Consider the following 25,277-nt stretch of genomic DNA (forward strand, 5'->3'; position numbering starts at 1 on the left):
CTATCCATCCCAGCAGCAGGGTTTATCCTGGTTCCACCCACTGGGACTTTCCTAGCTTCCTTCTGCACGGCGAGAGGGGGAAAAAAGCCAGACGGCAGCAGGCACCTCGGGGAGCTCGGGGAGCCGCCGTGCTCTCTCCCTGAGCTAGGTTTCTATTGTAGGCGGTGCATTCCTTGGGAGGGAGGGTGTGTGTGTGGCGGTGCCTTCCCACACTCGGGGCAGCTCTTATTTAATGGGGGTCTCCATGCAGGGCAGACGCCAGAAGAGATTTTGCCGTTCCCAGTTCCCATCCAGGAACAGCAGCAGCTCGCACGCCAGGCACTGGCATGGACCGTGTGTCCGAGATAACCCTGGAAGAGGAAGCTCCTGGGATCAGCCAAGCCTCCAGGATGCACCTCAGGAAGGATCTGAGGAGGATACGGTGTGCGGTGCTGCTGTGCCTGCTCTCCATGCTGCTTCTCATGATGCCCACTGTCTACCTGCTGGTTGGAAACCTCAGAGCTCCCAGCTCCTGCGCCAGCCAGGTAAGAGACTGACGGCCGATTTCTGTCCTGCCGTGCTAGGAGGAGGAGAGCACCCCATCCTGCATCTCCAAGGATGGGCTTGTTTGGTTCTTTTATTCTCTTTATGAGTTTCTCACATTTAAGGGAGTGTGAGAAACTCGCTGTTACATTCCTTTTTCCTTAGGCAGAGCAAATCTGCCTCGGATAAGTCTTATTCTTTGGTCTTTATAACTAACGGTTTCTGTTCCTCTTGTCTTAATTTCACCAAGGTCACAGTACAATGTGCTACTTTAAAACTTTTACTGGAGGGCTGCAGGAAATGCTTAAGAAAAATCCCTAATTGATGGAAATCAGTGTTTCTGCTGATTTCAGTGGAGGTTTTGATACTATGGCTCGTTTTCCTCCCTTCTTTTGGGTTAACTCTGAGACTTCCCCACCCAGCATCCTATTTCAGCAAACATCTGCTGACCGCTCTCATGATGTCAGTGGGTCAGCCGTGCATCATCCATTACTGGGCAAACAGCTACAGCTCTTGTATATTATTAATGCAAAATCCTGCAGAGATATGATTTCGCACAATTAAAGTCTGACCCTAATTTTCACATCCCATTTTTACTCCCCACAAAACTTTCCCTAGACCTGGAAATCATCTCAGAAATTCTCCTTTGACGGAAAGCTAAACTCACTTTGCTCCTCGCAACACAAGCTTGTTGCTGTGGCTGCTTCGAACACTTTTCTATGCTGTCCCACTCCTCCTCATGCCAGACTGCAAACTAGTGCCTGTTTCCATGGTAGGCTATGAATTCTGCAGGACTGCCCCATGCTAGAAGCATGCACATATGCGTATAGGTCTGAAGAATTGAGGTTCGGATTTTAGCTTCAGGTCTGAAATTCCCCAACTAATTAGCCTGCTTGTTGTACGCTCCCTTAGGAAAAGCTGTGTTAAGTGGCCTCGAAGGCAGTTTTCCTTTATCCTATGGGTGTGTAGGGAACACGACAGCTGTGCCCATGGGTGCTCAGAGATGTGCCAGCCCCTGCCTGACCCCAAGTCTGCACGGCTGCATCTCGTACCTGGGAGGTACCAGCATCTGGCTGCAGCATCATCTGTGTTACCTTGGTTACACCTCCGTGCGAAGCTAGAAGGAGATGCAGCAGCCCTGCACAGTGCCTCAGGCTGTGAGATCTGCCCATCTCCGTCCCTGTGCTGACTCTGTCACTGCTGTTCAGGCCAGCTGGAGCGGGTGCACACAAAGTGAAGAGGCACTTGAGCCAGCCTCAGCTGCATCACTCTCTGCTCATGTCCTGTGAGGTTGTACAGAGCAAAACATCTCAGTTCTTCAAGTGATCTTAGAGTGAAATAATAATCAAATATTAGCCTGTTTGATTAGACTGACATGTTCCTGGCTCTTGACCCTGCCAGTACAGTTAGCACAGAAAAGTTTTTTTGTGAGTGGCTTTGGCTTCTTAAGAGGAAAAGACCAATGTAAACCATTAGATTTGCTCTGGGCCTGGCCTATGCTAATGTGTTTCCACACATATGCACTGAATTACTAGCACATAGTATTCCACAGTGATGTAACGAGGTGATCAATGAGTTACAGCCTCTTTGAGTCCCAGTGAGGAAGAGGAAAATGACGGGATCTGGCCAGCTGCCTGCTGTCTCCATGCCAAGTCCTGTGGGTGGATGCCCAGCTGCAGCTCAACTGGATCCTGCATTTTCTGAATTTTTCATTCACTCTGTTGGTGACCAGCTGTACTGCCAGTGTTGTCCAGCAACGGAATGCAGATGGGGGGATTTGTCTGCCTGTGTAGCTTTCTGTTAATTCCCCAAAAAGCCGTGTCACAGGCTGAGCTCAGCATGTCTGTAGCTGTTTCAGTCCATGGGAACATTTCTGGGCATAAAGACTCTCGGGAAAATGTCTTTTTGCATTTCCTTCTGCATGTGAAGTATTAAAACTGGATTGCTAAAAGATGCCTTCCTCATGTGCCCCCCTGGTAGCTCAGACCCAAAGGACGAGGTTGGGGCCAGACACGTGTGTTGGAGCTCTCGGTGGCACTCGTTTTGGGGTGTGGATGCCCTGGGCATACTGACAGCAAGTGAGCAGAGCCGAGTTTGCACCAGGTGTGGATTCGGCTGCTGACTCTTGAAGCAGCTAGCCCACAGGACGGGCACAGAACCAGAGCTCAGCCCACACGTGCCAGATCAGCAACTTCTTGTGTGCTGGGGACAGTCCTGGGAGTAGGGAGGGACTCAGCAGGTGAGCAGATGAGAAACAAACGTAGTAAATTCCTGAGACCATCCTTCCTGGAGCACAGAGGAGGAGAAGGGGAGCTGGGGAAGGTTTCACCAACAGGGGTGTGCCTCCGATTTGCCCATTTGCCCACAGGCTGAGGCAGTTCATTCATCCCTGCTTTTGTGTGGGTGCACATGGTATCACATTCTGCCTTTGAAGGGATACAAACTCATCTTTTCCTCTGGAAACATCCCAGTCAGGAAAAAGCAGGGCAAGTTATGTCATTACAGCCACAGCTTCCTCTCTCTCTTTTTCATGGTATAATATGCCTTGCATGAATAATTCAGATTTGGTGATGGTTTCCCTGGACACCTTCCAGGCTCACTACACTGTTTCCCTTTTGGAAAGCGAAATCACTTTCTTTTGTGCTTCAAGGCAGAGCGAGGTGAGGAAATGGGGTTCTTTAAGCAATAACACACGGCTTGTGTTATTAGCAAAAAATCTATAAAAGGCTCTAGTTGTCACTTTCCAGAGGAAGGTCCAAGACTGCCATGCAGCCTTCCCCCAGGGGAAGCCAAAGTTCAGTTTGAGTGCACAAATCTACCGAGGGAATAGCACAGCCACCACGAGAGCATCTCTGGCTGCCTTAGCAACCTGCTCAGCTAACCCAATAACGCAGAGCATCAAGTCCTGTTGCCTGAAGATGTTGGTACTTCAGCTTATTGTCATGGCGTCCTTGGCATGGAAACCACAACCAGCCTAAAGGGAAATTCCAAAACCTGTCCAAAGTGTTGCATGTGAACCTGTGTGCTGTGTCAGCTTTGTAATGGAGAAGGGAGCTCTTGCAGTACAGAAGGGACATTAAAGTCCTAGCAGCTCCACCTGGATCCTGCCTACAAGGATGAAGCCAGAAAGCAAGCAACAAAGCTTGAAAAAGCACTGCCAGCACCACAATTTACACAGAGCCAGAAGCCCTAATGGCCTGCCCATAGGGGACAGAGAACCTGAAATAGCTTCCTGATCTGTAGGGAAGGAGAAACACAGGGAGCAGCAGGGAACATTGCACCTAGGCCCAGGTGTGTGGAACTCCCCTTCTGAAAGCCAGCAGCAGTAAAACCCCTGACTGGCCACTGCTGCTTGATGCACATGGTCCTTGTGGGCAGACTGTGCTTACACTGGGCACTACAGTCTGTCCAAAATACTCCCATTGAAGCTGGTTTTTTGCTGGCACAGGACAGGTCCCTACCAAAAATGCCCAGCCCAGTCCATGCAGCATCTCTGGAGCTAGCAGAATTGTGGGTGTATGTACCGTGTATGACCTGCAGAGACCCTGCCCATAAAATAGTGTTTTGTGCAGAAAATGGAGTGGATGGAGGTGCTGGGAATATTTTGCTTATTAACCTCTCTGCCTGCAGTGCCAAGCTGCTTTGCCCATGCAGTTCTCTATCGGATACCCCTGGCTATTCCTGGACATGCAAGAGGCAAAGCACATGAACAGGGGATGTTCACCCCCTCTTTTTGGCTTTAGCAATATATGGATGTAAATGCATCGGGGGGGGTTGGATGTTCTTGGTACCGAAACAATATAGAAGTGTTTGGTGTACCACAGTATTCAGGGTAATTAGAGCTGGCTGTCCAAGATGTTGTTTGTTTCTAAGTCAGCTGTAAGATGGGATTTTCGGCATAACTCAGTGCTGGTTAGTCTCTCCACAGTAACCAAAGGGAAAATTAAAGCCATGCTGTGAACTTCTCAGAATCACAGCTAAGCAAGAAAGGAAAAGACAGAAAACCAGTAACTGTGTAAATGATATCTCTGTTGCCTCGTGCTGTTTAGCTCTCGCTCACCACCTCATCTACACCATCAATTTACAACATCCGTGCCTATTTAGGGCAAATACTACAAATACTTGGTCATTATGTGGCATTGCCTAGTACTAAAATATTTTCTAGAGGAGGTTCAGATTTATATCCTTATCAAATAGCACGATCAGGTAAAAAACTACATCCCTACTTTTGCCAAAAAAAGGATAATTTCACACCTTGCAGCACCCTGCTCTATCTACTGCATCACACCGTCCTTTTGCGTCTATGAAAGCAACTCCTGCACCCGGAGTTTCCCTCTGGCCTTCTTTGGAAACAAGTAAATTGAGGTTGCATAAAAAGCTTTCCCCCAGTTTTTAGTCAAAACCCTTTTGTTACTTTTTTTTATAACGAAGCAGAATTCTTTATAACCTTCCCACTCCCCCATTACCTCTGTTGTATTGCAACATCTGCATTTATATATATAAAGCACTTCAGCACAAAGTTAGGCTTTAAATACATAAACAGTCCCACTGAAGTTAGCTGATTAAATGTAGGTCTGTGATTGATTTGTAGCTCATTGAAGTACTTAGCGTTGTTAGAAAACATGTCACTTGATAATTATGTAGGAAGTGTCACATAAATAACAGTGTAAATACACTCATATGCATATACCTCTGGCCAAAGGCAAGGGGGAGTGTTTGAGGGAAATCCTCCACACCCGTATTGTGCATCCTACCAAGGGAAGGACAAAATCACCTTGCTACAACTCTGTATCACATCAAAAGTACAGTCACAGACACCACAGCAAACAGACAGGGCCTTGGAGAAAGTCATTACTCATAATGAAAGGTCCCAACAGCTCACCGACAGCGCAACACCGTTTCTCCATCAGCCACACAGAGAGCTTTCGCACCGCTGTCTCCTCTGGGTGACAATTCCTGCAGAACAGGCGGCTGCTCTGGCTGGGTATATTTGTGTGTACAGGTAGTGGGGAGGAGAAAAAGAAAAGGAGACTTTTCCCTGCAGTTTTCCTTCTCCATTTTTTTTTCCAACACACCTGAGCAGCTGTTTTAGAAATTATGGTTTTCTGCAGGAGCACACGGATGTTTACTGATTTAAGAGAACATTAAAATACTTTTGAGCTCACTAGGGTAGTTAGCAGTCCCCAAACCCAGGCAGCTTGACCTTCTCCCACACACACTCTCCTTCCCCTGGCCAATATAAATTATCTGTTTTCTGCTTTTCCCAGTGTATTTGAAGTTGTGTGAGACACAGCCACCAGGAGATAGTTTCAGCGCCTACATACCAATACTATTTCAGCCTGTTTAGTAAGCAATGTGCATCAAATCCTTCGCTGCAAGCTGATCAGAGGCAATTTATTCCATGTATTTATGTAGCTGTCCATAAAAGACACCAGACCAGGCCAGCATGCTCCTGACAAACACTGCATGATGGGGGATCCTGACAGCCCTGAGCTGGCTGCACAACCCAGACGGTCTGCTTTCTGCAGCCACATGTTGGCCTAGACCTGCAATGAAGTTTGCCCTGTGGAAAGCATAAGGGGTACTCCTCACACCCCAGGGGTGCCAGATCCACCATCAGCATCCCACAGCATCCTCCGGCGGGGAGCCGTGCTGCTTTGCAGGCTGGTGTAAGAGGACTGGCACTTGGCAGAAGCCACTGGCCATGCCCAGGTGTGACTCAGAAGGACCAGCCCTGGTAGGTGTGTGGCAGCCAGGCAGCAGCTTCCCTTTGAACTGCTCGACCTACACACCAGGAGCACTTGGCATGGTCCAGGGCCATGTCCTGCTGCCATGCAAACGCCTGTTGGCACGGGGATGTGTTGTGAGTGTGCTGGTGTGCAGCTCTAGAGGAGAATGTAAGAGGTGAGGAAACGTGAGCCACCCTGCCTTCCCCCTGTGGCCCACAGACCACTTGCCCTCGGCCAGCTGCGCTCGCTGGGCTGCTCGGCTCCCCTCCGCCTTCCGAGCAGCCCACCCAACAGTCAGGGCAGAGCCGGGCAACACAGTCGGAAGTAACACAGATGAAGAACAGCAGGTGTAGCTGATCCACCTCCATTAGTTTCTTCCCTGGTGTTGCAGATGAACCTTTGCACCTGCAAAGGCTCTGCTGAGTCCCGAGGCAGGGAAGGATTGTGCCCCTTGCTCTGTTTGCCCTGTGCAGACTGAGGAACGGGAGAGTCTCTAAGCAGCAGAGGTGCTCCAGCAGTTCTGAATGGAGTCACCATCCCAAAGGGGTGGTGGCGATGGCTAATTCACACCAGCCATTGCCAGTCTCCCCCAGATATGCCAAGGGCTTGTCCAGAGTCAGGACAATACTGGTGATTAACACAATAACCACCATGGGAGCTCAAGTCCCGTCCCTAGCACCCTTTCAGAGATGCAGGCGGTTTCAAACAAACAGCACAAAACTCTTGCAATGAAGCAGAGCTGTGTCAGGACTTGTCCTTTTACACAAAAGCTCTAGCTGAACTCGATAACATTACTGTAGCATATTCCATTCTCTGGGATAATGCAAACGAGACCCTCTGCGGAGGTACCGTGTGCCCTGGAGCCTGGGGCTAACTGCTGTAAATCTCTCCTGCAGGTCACAGAAGAGAGGGGCTCTCGCTTTCTGAAGCAACGGGCAGTAGATACTGGTAAGTTTGCCAGTTCTTTCCCCCACCCCAAACACTTTACTGAGGTTTTGCAATCGTTGCCGCAGCATGCTGCTGGCAGATGCCTCCCCATCTGCCTTCCACTCTCACCACCCACATCCCTCCCCAGCTGAACAAGCCAGGGCAGACAGAGGCAAACTTGGGTGACAAGATGCAGGGAGGTAACAGGCCAGAGCGAAAGTGCAAGCATTTCTAACCCCAGGGCTGTGCAAGCTTGCTCCTTCTGATGCTGGCACAGACCTCCCAGCATCTCTCTGAGATCAGTGTAACTCCCCAAAACACGGGTTCGGGAGCCCATGCACACCACACTGCCCCTCGGTCCACCCTCCAGCAATTTAAGACACGGCTGTGACATGCTCTGTCGACCCCACAGCAGCCTGACAAGCTCCCTCATTTGTAAAGGGATTTTATTACCTCAAGGGTGGCAATAAACAATCCCGGCAAATGACTCCTGGCTCAAACCTATGCAGAAATGGAAAGGGGCTGCACACATTGCCTCGGTGGCATCGATCACCACTCACATCTCATTGACCTGAATAGCAGCAAAGATCCTTAAACACTTTTTTTTTTCTTTTTTTCCCTCAGTTACAGATACACTTTCCAGCACAGAAAAGCCAAGAGCACACCTGACAGGTAATGCTTGTTCGAAAATGAAGCGTTTCCTGCGGGTATTGCAGTAGAAGTTGCATTGCAATGATCTTGGTTTATATGGATCTGACAGGATCAGGTGTTGCAGAGGGAAAATAATCATCGCCTTTGCCTTGTTGACCATGACAGACTGACTGTAGCCTGTGTTTGTAGAAAAAGACCCACAAATGAGGTAGTTGACAGAAGTGTTGCCACTTTCCCAAGCCATTTCTTTGTTGAATAAGCAGCTCTTGTAACTGAACTTATATAGGTGCCTGGTATCCTAGGGATCTGCTGAATCCCCTAGGAAAAGTGGGGGAAAGGGTTCAAATGGATCCTCACGGAGCAATGAATTGGGAAGAACTACCAGTTTAGTAGCAAAATCGGGTCAAATAAGACCTCTTCAGACCTTAGTTTTCTGCAAGGCATGACTCAGGTCACATGTACCATCTTGCCATCAACTCACCCTGTTTCCAGTAAGACCATCTCTAACACACGTCGAAGCAATCAAGGGGAAGGGTATTACCAGAGAAGGGGACAAGGTTCATGTCTGGTTCCCATGTGGATGGAGTTCAGTGCGGAAAGGCTCTCCAGTTGCTCTGACCAAAGGCAATTTCTACCTCTGAGAAACACAGCTCACTGCAGAAGCACCCCAACACCCTGTGTGCTGTCTCAGTGGAGCACTTTTGTTAACTTGAAGCATGCAAGAAGTGGTGTGATGCTTCACACAAATTCACCTACAGGGTCAGATCAAACAGTATTTCGGGGCTGATTTCTTTCCCAGCATAGTTTATTCTCCCTAATCAGCACATTCTTTCCTAATGCACACCCTTAGTCCCATCCCCTTTTGCACACAGGTTGCTAGAGCTCCAGAACTGACCTGTCCTTGTTCAAAATCACACTTTCACTTAAGTGCAAGTTTGTAAGTGCAAAAGGAGCGTGTCTGCTGGTGTAAGTCTCTCTGTCACCCCCAAGTCCCCCCCAAGGCAGAGAGACCCAGAGGCTCCTGGTGCAGCTGACTCAGAAGCGCAGCCGAAGCACTGCCCTGCTGACGGGAACTTTCCTGGGTTGCACAAAAGTCCATTTGTTGCAGGGAAGCACCCAACGGTTTTCTTCAAATTTCCTCAGGCCCTTCATCTGCAAAAATTCCTTCGCCATCAAACCCAAGCAGTCTCCCTGGGATGGCACTCGTCCCCTTCAACCTATCACTTGGGCCACTCACTGTTGGCCATAGCAAGGACCATGCAAAGGGAAGAGCTAAGGAGTTTTTATCCCTCTTTGCTGTGCAAAAAGGCTATGCCCAGGCCGCTGTGCTGTGTAGCCATCAGGGAATCTAATTTCCATGAGTTTATCTTTGACTTTTCTTTAGACCAAGTGTATTTTTGGTGCTGTACCCTGCAGCAACAAGTTCCCAAGCTTAATAGTGCATCACAGACTGAAAATATTTCCTGTTATTTTAAACCTGCTGCATAATAATTTCTTGGGTGCCACCCTAGCCTTCCCTTCTCAGAAACCATGACTCGTGCATAGAAAGTGAAAAAGGAATAATTATCCCTGAGATCTTTGTTACAGTACCCCACCTCAGGTACCTTTTCCAAAAAAAAGGTGATAGACTACAGACTCTCACTTGTGGGAAGTCTCTGCCAGATCTATATGCTCTGTCTTTTCCTAGGTTTAGGCACATATATTCCAAAGGTGAGAGGAGCAAGAGGAATGAGAACTAACCACAGTACTTTCATGGGAAAGCACCACTGAATTAACAGCAGCAGAATGACTCAATGTTCTGGCCCCTGTTCCTTTGTGATGAATCTTCCGCCTGCTTTTGGCTATTTTAACACACAATGAGCATTTTGAACTTACCCAATCAGGCAGCAAGATCTCCTCTCCCTGGGTGGCTATAGCTAGTGCAGATGGCACAACGTGAATACTGAGCTAGGACTTTCCTCCATCCCCATTCCTCCTGTACACTACTGTACGTTTGGTGCTGGCAGACCCGTGCCATGCCACCATCCCTTCTCCAACTTGCTTGGCTGCACTTGGGGTCAAGACGCAGACTAATGCCAGCTCCTTCTTGTCACCAGCCTGTGCCACAGCTGGATGGACTATGTTGCAGAAACCTTGTCAAGTACCTGGCTCACACTTAATTGTGCTGGTATCTGGGTGCTCCGCTAAAACTGGGTAGAACATCACTTTCTGAATCCACTGGATTGTTGGAAGCAGTGAGTTTGTAAGGGCAGTTATTAAGCTCCCAGGGCATGATCTTGAGCAACAGAGACCCTGCAGCCCCGGGACTTTCAGTACATGCTGTATGACAGGAGACCCTGTCTCCAACCTCTTGCTGAGACCAGGAGCCTGGCCTCAGGGTGCAGTGTTCAGTACCAGGTGCCCACACCACTGAGTGCTAAGAACTGTAGAAACCCCGTAAGTTCAGCAATATGCCACAAAATGTACCCAAAAGCTGCCAAGCAACAAAGATTCTCCAGCAAGGGACTAAACCAAAAGGGATTTGGGGAAGGGAGTAATTTCATATGTAAGGGATGCCAAAAATTTATAGTGGATGGGAAGGCTGAAGGAACTGTAGCAATGAATCCCTTACTAAAAGCTGATTGTTTTTACTTCAGGAGTTAACATAAGAGGTATATTTACAAGAAGTATAGCTCCATATATTTATGAAACAAATAAATGACATGTACAAAGTACAACTGCTGCTACAAAAGGAGCTGTACTATATTCAAAGGCACTTAAACATGCATTTTTCCTCTTGATCAATACTGAAAGCACGGGAAAAATTCATTAACTTGAAAAGAGAGAGCATCAATAGAGTGAGGTTTATCCTAAAAGGGAGGTTATAGCTGTAAAACTTAAGTTGCCTAATTCTAGAAGTTATGAAATCATGTACTTCATTTGAGATGCCTGTGAGATATAAAAAATATTGAAGAATTGAGTGTCACTGACATTTTAAAATGCGTCATTCTACACGGAAAAGAATATTTCACATGCAGCTTCTCTTCAATTTTCCCCCAAAATTCCCAAGATGGAAAAAAGCCCAGGACATTTTCTGGCAATATTCTGATCTTTTCTGATCCTTCCCATCTCAAACAAAATTTCGTCTGCTACCAACTAGTCTCTGAAAGGTATTACTCCAAGCTCTTGTAAACCAAATGCTACTTTAGTCTTTGCCAGGACTCAAACCAGTCCATAGGCACCAAAGAGGCAGGTGAAAATGAAGGCAGACCATGAATACTTTCCCTTCCTTTTATTCCTCTCTCTGTATCAGGCAAAGCTGTATTGGCTCAAGGCCTCGTAGTTCTTATAACACTTCAATAATTTAGCTTGGCTTGCTATCACAATCCCTGTCTGTCGCTCTCCCACACAGAAATACTCTCCTCACGTACTTTGCCTCATGGGGGAAGATCAGAACGATTTGGTACTTCAGCAGCACTGACAGGCAGCCTGAAAAAAAAGCCATTATTTTGTTGTGCTACTTGGAGAATATGCAAGAAATTGTACTCCTAACACCTTCTTGTCTCCCTACAGATTATTTATTGCTGGAAAAGAGAGGGAAACGGGTGCCACTGGGAGCTGAATATATTAGTTTTTCTGAATCTCATTTCACCCAGGAAAAAACTAATAGTTATTGCAAAGAGAAATTCAAAGCTTTCCCTTACCTGCATTCTGTTTGCCTTTGTGTCCATGCACACACACCCTGTCCCCAGATACTGAGTCAAAATCAATTTTAAACATTAACTCAGGCTCGTGAAGAAGGTCTCATTTCCTAGAAATCAGTCGCCTCAGTCTTTCTCAGCTTTCCAGGTTCATTTTAATACCTGGCAGAATCTTAATGGGTTTTATCCTCTTCCTTTTCACTGCCTCAGCTGCTCTTTTACCACAACAATTTTATGTGGCAATCAATAAAAAGCAGAGCAAACCCTTGCATCCCTGCAGAAAAATGAGTAAGTGCTAGGGCTTTGCTTATTCTGCTGGCTGTTGTGTGAAAGAAATTAAAATGGTGAAGGGAATAGGGCAGCAGTTCCCTGATTCTTCTCCTGAGACCCCTGCAGCCTGGGGAGCATCCTCAGCTTGGGTCACACTCATGTTGGGGGTCTGGATTAGAGATTAGAGCTCTGCTTGAAATCAGCTAATCACGAGACTGGGAAAAAGTCTGGAGGAAAGCTGAGGCTAACATCAAGCTTAGTGTTTTCTTCCAGCAAAGCATTAAAAAAAAAAAAGATATAAAAATGGTTTTAAATATAATGCGTTGCTTTGGAATTGGGCCTCTTGAAGCACATGGGGTCTTCTGAGCCTTTGGTAAAATCAAATGACACTGGCAAACCAAAGGCAATTCTACAGCAAAAGATTTCTCTGCAAACACTCAGGAAGAAAAGCCTGTCAGGGGCTAACAAACCCTGCCATTCTTCAGAAGCAACTCAGCAGGAAGAGAAGTTCAGGTGTCTCGGTGCTCGCGGATAGATCATGTTCATTATTGTGAAACTTTTGCAAGCACAGTAGCGTCTGTCTAAGAACATAATTGTGATCCATTGCTACTGAAGAAAAGGATGCTTTAGAAAATGATGCTTCTTATTGCTGTCCCAAACCATTGGTTACAGGCATGGCACCCATGTGTACAACTGCCCCAGCACTGGTTTCACTTAAGGACAAGGTTTTTACTCTGTAATTAGGTAAGACAGCACTCCAGACCTGCAGGGTAAAGCCATCTGCATTGCTCCACAGTGCCATGAGACTCAGCCTTTAGGAAGGACAGTGTCATCATTTGGGATCTGGCCCACTACCAGGACACCCAGTCACAGCTACCCCTCCAGGCAGCCTGCACGGGCCAAGGTCTTCTAAAAACATCCTTGGCTTTTGCTCCTGATTGCTCAGATCTGGACACTCTATGGACACCCTCCAAAAATATCACTGGACAGTTGGCCTGCAGCAAATTGACCTCGGTTTTCTGAGGTTTCTGTCCTAGCATTTTCATTACCCTATTTAAATTGCTTGCCCTTTGGAGTAGAGATCTCACATTCAGCAGCATATTGCCCTTGCAGCAAACTAACCCGCCTCTCCTCCCTCTCTCTTTCTCCTACAGTGAAGAAACAAGATCTCACCAAGCCCATGGGAAGCCATCTGCCCATCCTGCAGTGGGAAGACAAACGAGGCTTGGCCTTTACCAAGAACAACCTGAGCTATTCCAGCAACGCACTGGTGATACCCGTGTCTGGGGACTACTATGTCTATGCTCAGGTCACTTTCCGAGGGCCCATTGAAACTTACAGTAAAACAAATTCTGTCACCGAGATCATCACCAAAGTCACTGACAGTTACCCTGAACCCACCCAGCTGCTGACCGGCACCAAGACCCTCAGTGAAAAGGGAAACAGCTGGTTCCAGCCCATTTATCTGGGCGCCGTCGTCTCCTTAGAAGTAGGAGACAAGCTAGTGGTCAACGTTAGTGACATCAAGCTGGTGGATTACACCAAGGAGCACAAAACATTTTTTGGTGCCTTTTTGCTGTAGGTCGCTGGCAGCAGCTGGGGAGGGCTTCCCTTCAGGGCTCTGGTGTGACCTTGCTGGACCTTGGCTTTGTGAGCATGCGTTGGGGTATGATTTTCTGTGCTTTTACCCTTCTTCTGTACCGTCACTCCTCTGCAGCTCCCTGCAGCCTTAAATTAAGGGGTAGGGAGAGCTGAAAGCACAAGCTGAATTGAAACAAACAGCAGGGGAAAAAAAAAACCAAAACAGAACTAGGAAAATGAAAGTCAGATTGGAGGGAAAAGAGCTTTTTTTTTTTTTTAAAGTAAAAACTGAGAGCTCTTCACAACTTTGTAAGCTAGGGAGGAACAGTTTTGTATCTGTGGGTAGGAATACTGATCGTGAATGTTGCAGCTAGGCTACATCATGAATTCCACCTCCGAGGTACGATTTCCTCAACTCAAAACAGTGTTTTGGACCTTCTCCAGCACTTCCACTGTAGTTTTGCATGACTCTTCTTCAGATTCTCGGTTCTAAAAGGTATGACTTGTCATCCTTTCCTTACAAATAGATTTGTTCAGTACTTTGCACTAACATAAAGCTCAGATTAATCATTAACTGCTTAATTAATCCCTTCCAACTTTCCTGTAGATTAAAATTACATCATGTGTTTTGAAGAAGCTACTTGATTTTTTTTTTCCCCAAGGAACTGTTTACAGTTCTTTAAGTCAATATACAGCCTCAAAGCTTTATGCAAAATTTCTAGGCAAGACACACACACACTTTCTGTTTCAGCATGAAAGTGAAATCCCCCCACCAGGTCTTAACATTAGGAAAACAGAAAAGACAAGGCAGAGAGATGCAGCAAAATTTTCCGCAGTTTTTAAAGCAACCACCAAAATTTTGAGAGAAAACCTCTGCAATATTTTGCTTTCCATTACATTTAATGCAAAACAGGTGCAACTAAAGAAATCCCTGTCTTGGCACTCCCCCTTGCAGCCATTGCCAATGCTGCAGCAGTCCCCCAACCACAAGGAACTCCCCAGCCTTTCCCTGGGTGAAGGCTGGCAACCAGTAGTCCCTACACAAGGTCAAGAGACCCAAAGACAGGACCACGGCATGGCACAGCCAGGTGTGGAGCTTAAGAACGTTTTGCTTCCCACCTTGCACTTATTTATTTTCATAGACCTTACTGTCTCTCAGGGAAATTCCCCAGCTTTCCTTCCCCTCCCACAATAAACACATCGCTGATGGTGACTAAGGCCATGTTCTCATAGATTTGGACTTTACACTCTTTGGTGCCAGCAGGTGTCACACCCGAGCACCCACCACCCAGCTGTTCTGCCACAACCAGGCTTCACTCTCTGCAACTCTCTCCTGCCTCACCTCACTGGATTTCCTTCACTTTCCACCTCTTGGCCAGAAGCACCAGCAAGCCTTGGTTGCCCAGCTAACATTTCTGCTCAAGGCCACGGTGGAGCCCAGAAGCACACGGTCGGGGGCAGGGCGCACTGAGGCTGGGCGACATGTCGCCCTGGGGATGGGGGGTTGTAGCTGAAGAGCTCAAATGGGCAGAGCTACAAAAGACCGTGTGTGATGTTGCAGCCCAACCAGCAGTGAGACCAGGCTGCTTCGCCTGCAGCGAGCCTCCTCCTAGCCAGAGTACATTTATTGCTGTATAAAGATCTGTTTGAGCCAACAGGGAAAGGTCAGTAGCGCGGCTGAAGAGTAGAGATGGAGAAAGGCCAAGGCAGATGGGGGGTGAAGGGAGGAGGGGAGCACAGTAGGAGGTGGGAGACCCAGGCAACACCAGGATCTTTGCCTCTTCAGTAGTGGAAGCACCTTCATGCTGTCAGCTACCTCAAACTTCACAGGTCTTTTATGCAGTAAATCATCTCAGAAAAGGCAGCCTTTTGGCCGTCCTTCCCTATTCGGCAGTGCCTGTGTCCCATAGCAGCTCTCAGTCCTTCACTGTTTTAGCCACCCTGAGACAGCATTAAACACATCATAAAAGCGAGGAGATTGCCATCTTGTCCTGCCCTGCTTTCCTCAGGGGGCATCTTTCTTGCTTCCAGATTATCTTTGGGTGTTGGTCCACTGTACAACACTGCTTATCCAGGAGATGTTGACAATGTCCCTGCGCCAAAACCTCATCACAGTTTGGCTTCACATCCTTTCTTGGACTTGTCCTTCATTTTCCCCACATCTCAGCTGTCCTCTTGATCCCTTTCTCCCACGAGCACCTTCCTGCCTTCTTGGCCCTTATACCTATTAGGTATAAGGACACCCCTTTGTCCAAAGCTAGTTTTCTACGTGCAACATCTCCCTTACAGTCACCCTAATGCACACAGAAAACCACAAATAGCTCAGGATGGCAGAAAGTGAAGGTAACGGTCCTGCTAGAAGGTGCAAACACTCTTGGACAAAACAAATGCCCCTATTAGCTAGATTCACTTTCACGTTTAAGTCCCTACTCCTATGTTTTCTCCACCTGTTCAGCCTTTTCTTTTAAGCTGAAGCTGGCCGAGACAGGAGCAGTTATTCGTCACATATCGGTTGTACTAGCACGTGCGATCTGGCCTCTTCACTTCTCAGAAAGGGTGTCTGCTCATTCAGCTCCTTGGCAGGGCTTTTCTTACCACTCAGAAGCCACCACCACCACCACAGTAAAATCTGGTGAAATCTTACACTTTTGGCAGCTCAAGACAAGGTTATTCTCTGGGAAATCCTAAGACTTCCCATATCTCAGATTGTTTAGTGTTCTCTCCACACTCCAGAGTCCTTCTGAGCTTCTGATCCTTCAGTGTGTGCCCAGAACATAAAAACATGGCGTTTGCAGCTCTTGCAGACCACCACATAAAGAACTTTAGGTAACTAGCACACGAACAATGTGATAAATCTTATAAAAGGAAAATCTAAAAGTGATGTGTCCAGGGCAGGTGATTCTAAACAACTAGGAAGGAAAGCTTCTGTGAAGTGTTATATAGGATGGATTTGATTTATCCTTGGAGAAAATTGAAGTGCAAATTCTAGCTCTTCTGAGACAGTCACAGAAGTTCAGAAAGCTCTTTATTTCTACAAATGAGATGATGTAGCATTCTTCTGAGGCCGTGATGCAGTCCTGATAGGCTTGTACAGCAGATTTCCGTAAAAACTGTATCTAAAGTCATCATCACGTAATGCTTGGTGCATTGAATGATGGTAAATACAAGATCTAGGGGAGCAGAGTGGTGAATGTGGTATCTGGTACACAAGGAAAGAACCTTCTATAGGATATACATACATACATACATAGACAGACATATATTTGTGTATATTCATAGAAGTTCTTGGAAGCCCACTGGCAATAATGAGCCTTTTTTACCACAAGGCACATAATTTGTGTCCACTGTACACTAATGATAAATTTCACAAGCAAAATATCGCCTGCTGCAGCTGTTACAGATGTAACTCTTGATCCATTATCCGTGGCTCAAAACTATTTATTTTAGTCCATTTAGAGCAAGCTTTTGCACCTCGTTACACACACCAGCTTTTAGCACATTTAGCACACTAGCACATTTTATATGTCATAAAGTAATATATCTGGCATTACTTGTTTTAAAGTGGTGCAGGCACATTAATCCACACATCTACCCTAGTGGAAATTCTCTCTTCCTCCCTTTTTTTCCCCTCTCAGTGCTAATAATGTTTCTGTAATAGTGACCAGCAAATATAATAAGAACGCAGGGGCTGATACTGACCCTGTTGTAGATCAGCTATTCCTCCACAGAAGGTCAATGGCATGAAGTCAGAGCAAAGCCACTTGAGCGAGACAGAGGTCAAGCTTAAAGGGAGCGATCTCAAGAGTGAACTCAAGCTGTGGATTCTCAGATTACTCCAAAGCTGCATAAGGACAGAAGTGTTCTCAGAAATCTGTGCTTGATTTTGAATTGGACATTTTTTTAAAGTAAATCATTTCTGGAGATGTGAAAATGCATATGCGTCAGCATTTTCAAATGAATGAGAAGATGACAAAATCTGGTCATGTGAACAAGTGACCTTTCAGTCGGTGGTCAAACTGAAAATATGTTTTGTTTTGGGTGGATGTGAAACTAAAACAGTTATAAGAAAAAATCCGAGCTGGAGAAAAAGGGTGAAATAGACAGCTCATGCTAAATGAATAAGAAATATATCATTTCAGGCTTTGACCCTTAAGTTTCTTAGGAAGAAGGAAAAAAAAAAAAAAAAGCACTTTTCAGAACAAAACCATTGAAAGAAAAAGTAACAGATTTTTTTTATCTGATCAAAATATTTTAGTTCTTAGTAATACTCTTCTTCCCTAATCCCTTTGATCCCCTCAAAACTAACACTAAATATAACCCAAATACATGAAAATGCTCACTTACCTACCGCTTCCCTTCTCCTTTAAAGCTAAGTATCGGTAAATAAGCATTAATTTTTTCTCCATAAACTTACAGAAGTAAATTTAAAGCTGTAAGGATCACAGCTCAAATCTTACCAACATATATTTGTGCTGTACTTAGCCCTGAGTACATGGCTAAAGGGGTATCGTAAAAGCGAGCTCCGTTTTCCTATTTGGTGCATGGCAGGAGTAAAATCTTCATTGCTTAAATTAAAAGCAGCTAAAATGTTTTACCTGGTTTACCCTCAACTACACAATTATAGGAGCAATCCTCCAAATCCAGGAGTACTTATGTGGACCATCTCCAGCACGTGTATGTTGGCAGGATTAGGGTCTAGAGGTGTAAAGCTGGTGGTGTTCCTTAGGAAAATGCAGCCCAAATGATGAAAAGATGCTGCCGAGGTGGTTCTGGATGTAGCAGTTCAGTGGGCGTTAGGAAGAGCAGACCCCTGGTACGAGGGGGCACTACCAGGCTACACTGAACTGCTGCACAGAACAAGGAGAAGGGATGAAAGTATTCACTTGCAATTTTCAACAAAGATATTTCAGAATTTCAAAGGAATCTCATTCTTCACTTCTGTTTGGTGTAACTGACCACACTGTGCTTTGTTTTATTAATGTCCTGAGTGGCCCATCATTTCAGATGGGAAATGAGGAGAAAATTCATTCTTTAGAAGAATCAGAAAATGTCAAGAATTTTTGCCCAGATCTGGGTACAAAACACCAGTATAGCATTTTGCTATTGTAAGGAATTTTATATAAGTGACTGTATATTGTCTTGTGCTTTGGTACCAATGTGTGTCTTTACCAGTAGAACTGACTTAGCTTCTTGTTTCCAAGTTTTATGATAATAAAACTGCAAGTTAATGAATGTGACAACTTCTGATCCTGGTCCCCTTCCAAAAACACTAACCAAATAACACACTTTAGAGCCATCACGCAGCCAGATAATGCTGATGTATGAGTGACCTATTTTGTGGCGTGTTAACATGTGAATGGCTTATTTTCTGCACAGTTGAAGGTCCCTCACCAGAGTGAACTGGGGCTTATACAGCCTTGCTGTATATCTATATATATATATATATATATACACAGTTACCTACATATGTAAGTCCCCCAGGGGCATATAGAGACTTGCATTTCAAAAGGCAAAACCGTAAAGGCTGAGCAGATTTTCATTTTCAGTCCCTTTTCCCCTCTGCAGCGTGGGGAACAGCTGGTTCCCTCTTTTTGTTATTTCATAGTTTATTTTGAAAAAGCAAGTCCTATGGAAAAGCAGCGTTCATCAGAAACTGCATCACAGCTGTACCCTCAGCCTGCTGAGTCGGGCACCCATAGCTCCCACCGAGCGCCCAAGGGAGACAGGAACCACAGTGTCACCATCTGGCCAACAAGCCACGTTGGCCCTGTCCGCAACCACACACAAGAGCACCTTGGCAGCTTGGGAACTGAACGTTTCCGATTGCTGAGCTCCTGGTTGCCAGGTACCACCCAGCTAGGAAATCAGGGTCCAAGTCTTGTTGGAAGGCAGCAGAGCTCCAGGCACCCTTACCCTGTTCTAGCTTGAGCTTTGCTGTCCTTACACTTTCAGCATAATAAGCAACATCCACTGGATACGTATTTCTTATCCTGAGCGGTGTTATCTTCAGTTTCTCTGCTGCCAAGAATGCAAATTCTTTCTTTCCACTAGCAGAACTGAGAAACACTCTCCCATGGGGCATATTATTTTCTAGTTCCAAAATTTATTTTGTTTTCCTGGCTTGAACTCAGAGTAGCGTATTTAATTTGTTTCAGGAGAGGTTTCTGGTTAAGTGCTCTGGCTCAAGAAAGGTTTTCCCTTGAAAACTCTGACGGAGGGCATAGGTCTACCTACAGGTTTCCACCCACGTGCAAATACCTGAGATGCTTTGTTAGCAGCCTCTGTAGATCAGCCAAGAGTTAATTAGACAGCACGAATCAGACTGCTTTCTCCTGTAACTCCAAAAATGTTGGTGGTTTTTTGTTTTTTTAAATCCAATAGCTACCTCACATTTAAAAGAATAGCAAAACAAAATTATAATTTTATTATTATTATTTTCTATTTTAACTTGAGCTGAGCAGAATTCACTTTTTTATTGCCATTTTACTGTGCTTTGCACATACAGGGTAATAACTTGAGTTAACACCTTCTTTGTGGTCTAAATACACTGGCACATACAGTTCCTCCATGTGAGTGTTTGCCTGCCTTTAATTATACAGAAGGTGCCCATGCTCAATAGGGTCCCTCTGTAGCGAGGTGGGGGGAAGAGATGCACATTTCCAAAAGGCTGCTCATGCTAGAGAAGGTGGGGATAACAGAGGTACTTCTCTCCCAGGGCTACAGAGGGATGTACATAGTATTTTTCTAGCTAAATGCAAGTAAAATAACAGCAGAAGAGCCTGACTTTCATACAACGAAGCTGTGGCTCCATGAAATTCATCCCACAGAGCAGGGCACTACCCACGAGAGTTTGATGTTCCCAGCTCTCATCTGTCAGCCAAGGTGCCCAGCCACTGCTGGATCTGCTAGCTGTCAGCTTTGCTTTTGCACTAAGATCGCTTGTCCAAGCTGGGGGGAAGCTCAATATCACAGTTAACGCATCCAGCTTTGGGAAGAGCTTTGAGTTCACTCTGGCAGGGCACGGAGACTTTGTCTCCTAAGCACCCTGCAGGATGCAGCATAAGCTAAGGTGAAGTGGAAGTGATCTGCGCTCACAGGAAGGTTCCATGCTATAAAAATTTCAGCTCACAGACAGGCAGCTGAATCGAGGATGCATCTTCTAACACACTCAGAATCTGTCCAACAGGTTCTCAAAGGAAATGAGGACTCCACTGTTCAGTTTCTTTTTGAGACCCAGTGCCAAAGCTAGCACAGTTCTCTTCAAAAAGTGCAAAAACAGGAGCAAAGTTTGTCAACACTGACAGTTCCAAACTCATTTTGCCTATTATTATTATTGCTGAAGCCTTTGGAACAGCATGAAAGACATTGCCTGCGAAGTTGTGACCTTGTTTATTAAGCACCATAAGCCAGGAGTGTTCAGGGGTTTTGCTGAATAATGAACTAAACTAGCTTTCCAGACACTCTCATTCTTGCGCAAATCAAGATATATACTTTCATTGATTGTAAAGTTTTATATTAAAACATCAAAAAAAGCACTGAAAAAGATTACTGCATATTTATTGGTACTGTACATATAGATGTCAATTTTATGTAAGAGAGACTAAAAATCATGGTATAAAATTTAGATCTATTATACTAAACTGCTATATTTTTTTTTTAGAAAATAGCTCTGATGCCTTCTGTCAATGAAATTTATAAATAGTTCTTTAACATGTGCTTTGTATCTTAAAGCAAAAAATAAAAGCATTTCATTTTATTCATATTTATTCCTGAGTCTGTCTTTATTCTAATAAGCACCCACCAAGTGTTCATATTTACAGTCAGGAAGCGTATAAATTTCTGCATGCCAAAGGGGTTGAAGTGTGCTGTGTATTGCATATTTTACATGTTTTCTCAAATATGTAGTGTTTTTTTCTACATAAGCTATTAATCACATACAGAATATACATGCAGAAAATTATTAACACTAACATTTCAAGAACAGTGAAATTAAGCCCTGCTCATCTGAGGCCAAGTTACAGACATTTTCATGAGCCTTCATTTTAAGGGCTTTAATTAAAGAATTTTGTCCCAGTAGTATATGACTGAGTTCCAAGACTGTAATTTTCAATTTCACACAGATTTGATTTTTTCTTTTGATGTGGCTGAATCTCACCTTCATTTTTAAATGTTCCTAACTCCACTGACAACATCCCCTCCCACCCACCCCCCCCCCAAAAAAAAAGAATCAGTGCATCCCAAAGATGACACATCTTGCTCAAGAATTAAAAACTCCCATTGAGCTGCTTTCTGCTCAACAATATTATTTAGTAAAACCTCAGTGTGTTTTGAGATTTCTTTAGAATTTCAGAACATTGGAGCACAACAGCATTTATGATTCAGAAAACCAGACTTCATGTGGATTCCCCGATTCTCACGATAAGATCCATTTGACTGACCCCATAAATTGCAATTTCTGCCAAAACCCCAAAGGGAAAATATAACTGTGTCTTCTAGAGTAATAAATCTTGTTCATGGGAGCCAGCTAAAGTTACAGGGATGGCTCCAGTCTGCAGCCTGCACGTCGGATGTTACTCTGGCTTCTTCTAAATTCCAACGGAGATGGGTGAGCTTTCTCTCTTGGGGCCATCTCCCTTTCTCTATTAATTCCAGAGAACTTGGAAACGTTTCAGCACAGCTGAGGTTAAGGAGTGGAAATCACAGCCTGAACTTCATTTCCAAGCTGAACAAGTGCCTGTTCAGGTGACCAGCTCTCTCTGTGGTCCCCAGAAAAGCCAGCTCAGCATTCCCCAGAATCAGAACCTGAAGCTGGCTACTGCACCAGCCCACGTGACCGTCCTCCCTCATCAATCAACATGACAGCGAAGCAACTGGCTTTCCCCCTTCTCTTCCTGCCTTATTTGATGAGAATAAGCTCACTAGTTAAATGAGACCACTGTCCTATATGCCAGGAGTGGAGGAGGTTCAGCATTCCCTTCTGATGGTCCAGCCAGTTGATGACTGTAAAGGCACACCAAAATCTCCCCAAGTTTTGAGTTAGTCCTCGCAGACAGGATATAGAGGCACATTTCTGCATGCAGAGATCAAAGTGGAAGAGATCTATCAAGACATCATCAAGCAAACAGCTGCCAGGGCACAGTTATCGGTGAAATCACACAAAGATGTTTGCTTGCCACACTTCCCTTCTCTCATCAGTGCCTGAAAGCCAGGGATGAAAAATGACATCCTTTCACAGAGATGGTTAGCAGCAAGCGCTGCCCGTGCCCTGTGCCCTAGCCCTTTAGCAAGATGACTTCACTTTTTGAAGAAAAGGAAGTGGGACATCTGTATGTAAATCAGGGGAATCTCTAGAGCAAAAACAAGGAGGTACGAAACAGCTTTTTGCTAGAGCAGTGGGACTGTTCCTCTTTGCTGCTCAATTAGCTGGTGAGAAGGTAGGAAAGATATTACAGCATGTGGAAAACTCCAGTATCTGGGTACAAACTTCTAGGTCCACTGAAACTAGACAGTCCCTAGGGCTCTGCTACCACTGCCTTATGCATGGTGGCACCTCATTAACTTACCTTCAGAGGTCACCCTTTTATGCTTCTTCAATAGAGGAGGTGAAGTAAGGAGGACTGAAAAGGACCTTGCCTTTACCCATCAGCCACAACTAATTTTCACATAGGCTAAAAGCACAGGACTGATCTCCTGTGTATCACGCTATTACTGACCCTCTACAGTCATAAACTAGACTTTCATGCTTAATCACGAGGCACATTCTGCTGAGCAAACCTGCTGTTCCTCACCCCAGCTTCCGAATTATTCCCAATTTCAAGGCAGCATTTACACACCCATTCAAAGCCAAATGGGTAACCACAAACCATTTTTTTTGGCAAGCACAGCTCGCTCTGGGAGTATTTTCTTGCTTCAGCGGGACACCATGGTTTCAAGTTGTAATTGTAGCAATAACAACAGTTCTTTAATGAGGTTTTACTTTATTTGTGGAAGGTTCCCAAGACATAGCTGAGCAAAGCCCCACTATTTTTAGGAAAACTATGTTGAGTAAAGAAGTGCTGCCATGCTTGCCACAAGGAATTTTCATGTCATTTCTTCCCAGAAAAGTCTTAATGCATCACAGGGTGGATCTCCTAGGCAATAAGGCAAACTATGATACTACACCAGCACCTGCTCAATACTTTCTGGAAAATCACAGGGAGCATGGCTGCAGTGAGTCAGCTGTGACAGCAGCACTAGCAATGCCCTGCAGACAGGCAGCAGGGACTACTTCCACCTGCTCTGTTTTCCTGTATTTTCTGTAGCCCAAGTCAGATCACCACACACTCAGAGCAAGGGAAAGGGGACACCAGGCAGGTTCCTGGGCCACCACAATCCCAGTGATTCTGAACTATGCAATTTTTCCACCTTCCCTTTAAGCATGTGCGTTGCCAGGATGCGAAGCTTCAAATGCTAAAGCTAACTGTCTTGATGTTGCAATTAATGGGTTTATGTCTTCGTTCTGGCAGGCTAAGAAGCTACCTGGTAGCTTCCTATGCTGGGGCTGTGGTCCCTCAAGATAGTAGAGGAGTAGAGAGTACAGACAGTTCCCTCCAAAGGATCCCAGGTTCCCCCTGCTCCCACACAGGACACTTTTCCCTTCGCAGACAGGATATAAATTAAACTATTTTACCTTCATTGTACATTAAGGCCTGTCTAATGACAGATCTGGTGAAAACAAATCAAGGCTCATTCACTCAGGTTTATGCATACTTAGCTTAGAAGTCAGCAGAAGACTAACAGCTTCAGCTCGTGCTTCACAAAACACCTTGTCCTCTCCAAAGGGCTCCAACAGCCTGTATCAGACTCTGGCATCACCACCCCAGCATCTGGGAATATTCCACTTTTAGTGGCTTTCCCCAGATTCTGGATAAGCAACCCTCTGCCACTCGGGGAAAAAAAAAAAAAGCACCCCAAGACTATTTTAATCCATTACGAGTACTGGCAGCAGGCAACGCATTCAGCTCAGCATTCAGCTCCAAAACACCACTTCGGCAAAATAAGAGCTTGGTGGGAGGAAGCGGCAGCTTCAATGGAAGTTCTTCGGAAAGGTTTCTCCACCTAAAACTTAAGGTTTGTCTCCAATATCCTGGGGGACAGACAGGGCCCTCACAGTGCTGGTTGCTCTGGCACAAGGGTCCCTTCCCAAAAGGCCTAACCATGCTCCAGAGATGCTCTCAAAGCCCCTGGCAATTCCCCCAAGGCTCATGGCACAAGAAAGTGATTCTTCTGAGCTGGAGTTTTCTACATGACAAGAAATGTAGGAGGCGAAAATATTACATCTACGGACAACAGGTGAGCACTGGAAAGCACACATCAGAGTACGACCCAGGAAGGAACCATTTCCCAGCTCCACCCAGCCTCTCCCCTGGTCTGCAGGGGAAGGACATAGGTGCCAAGGGAGCAGGCAGCAACTACAGAATGCTCTGCCCAGGTTTCCCAGGGGGCACACCGTGTCTCCCTTTGCCAAGCAGTCCAGACACAGCCCATGCTTCCCAACAGGCCTGCTGGGATTGATGCAAGCCATGCTGCCGGTCAGCAACCTAGCAGACAGAGCATTCTCCCAATAAACCAAAGACTGAAGACCCTTAAAGGATAGGAAACACCCTAAACTATCAGGCCAATGGTCCATTGAGGCCAGTACTTGAACAACAGTGGCAGAAGAAGCTGTTCAGGGAGAACACAGTTGTCTGAGGACTATTTATTTTGTTTCCCTCCTATCCTGTTGCATCCATGCTCACATCTGCCACAGCAACAGTTTCAGACGATACATCCATTCCTATTCCCTTTAGAGTTAAACTCATGAGTAACAGGTCCATGAAGAGATTAATCACTTTCTAAATAAGTCAGCATTATTTATTCCTTCAGTTTCCTGTGGCAG

The 25,277-nt window shown here is 45.6% G+C and overlaps 1 protein-coding gene and 1 long non-coding RNA gene across 2 annotated transcripts in view; one reads left to right on the forward strand and one right to left on the reverse strand.

Annotated features, from left to right (window-relative positions):
- Window positions 1–25,277, reverse strand: part of LOC114010472 (uncharacterized) — a 115,602-nt gene that overhangs the window by 72,552 nt on the left and 17,773 nt on the right. The window lies entirely within an intron of this gene.
- Window positions 87–20,936, forward strand: TNFSF15 (TNF superfamily member 15). The gene is made up of 4 exons (XM_005231276.3): window positions 87–524; window positions 7,148–7,199; window positions 7,803–7,850; window positions 12,934–20,936. The coding sequence occupies exons 1-4, from the start codon at window positions 327–329 to the stop codon at window positions 13,359–13,361; spliced, it is 726 nt and encodes a 241-aa protein (XP_005231333.1). The 5' UTR covers window positions 87–326; the 3' UTR covers window positions 13,362–20,936.

Source organism: Falco peregrinus, chromosome 1, assembly GCF_023634155.1.
Source record: "Falco peregrinus isolate bFalPer1 chromosome 1, bFalPer1.pri, whole genome shotgun sequence".
In the NCBI taxonomy this organism is placed as follows: domain Eukaryota; kingdom Metazoa; phylum Chordata; class Aves; order Falconiformes; family Falconidae; genus Falco; species Falco peregrinus.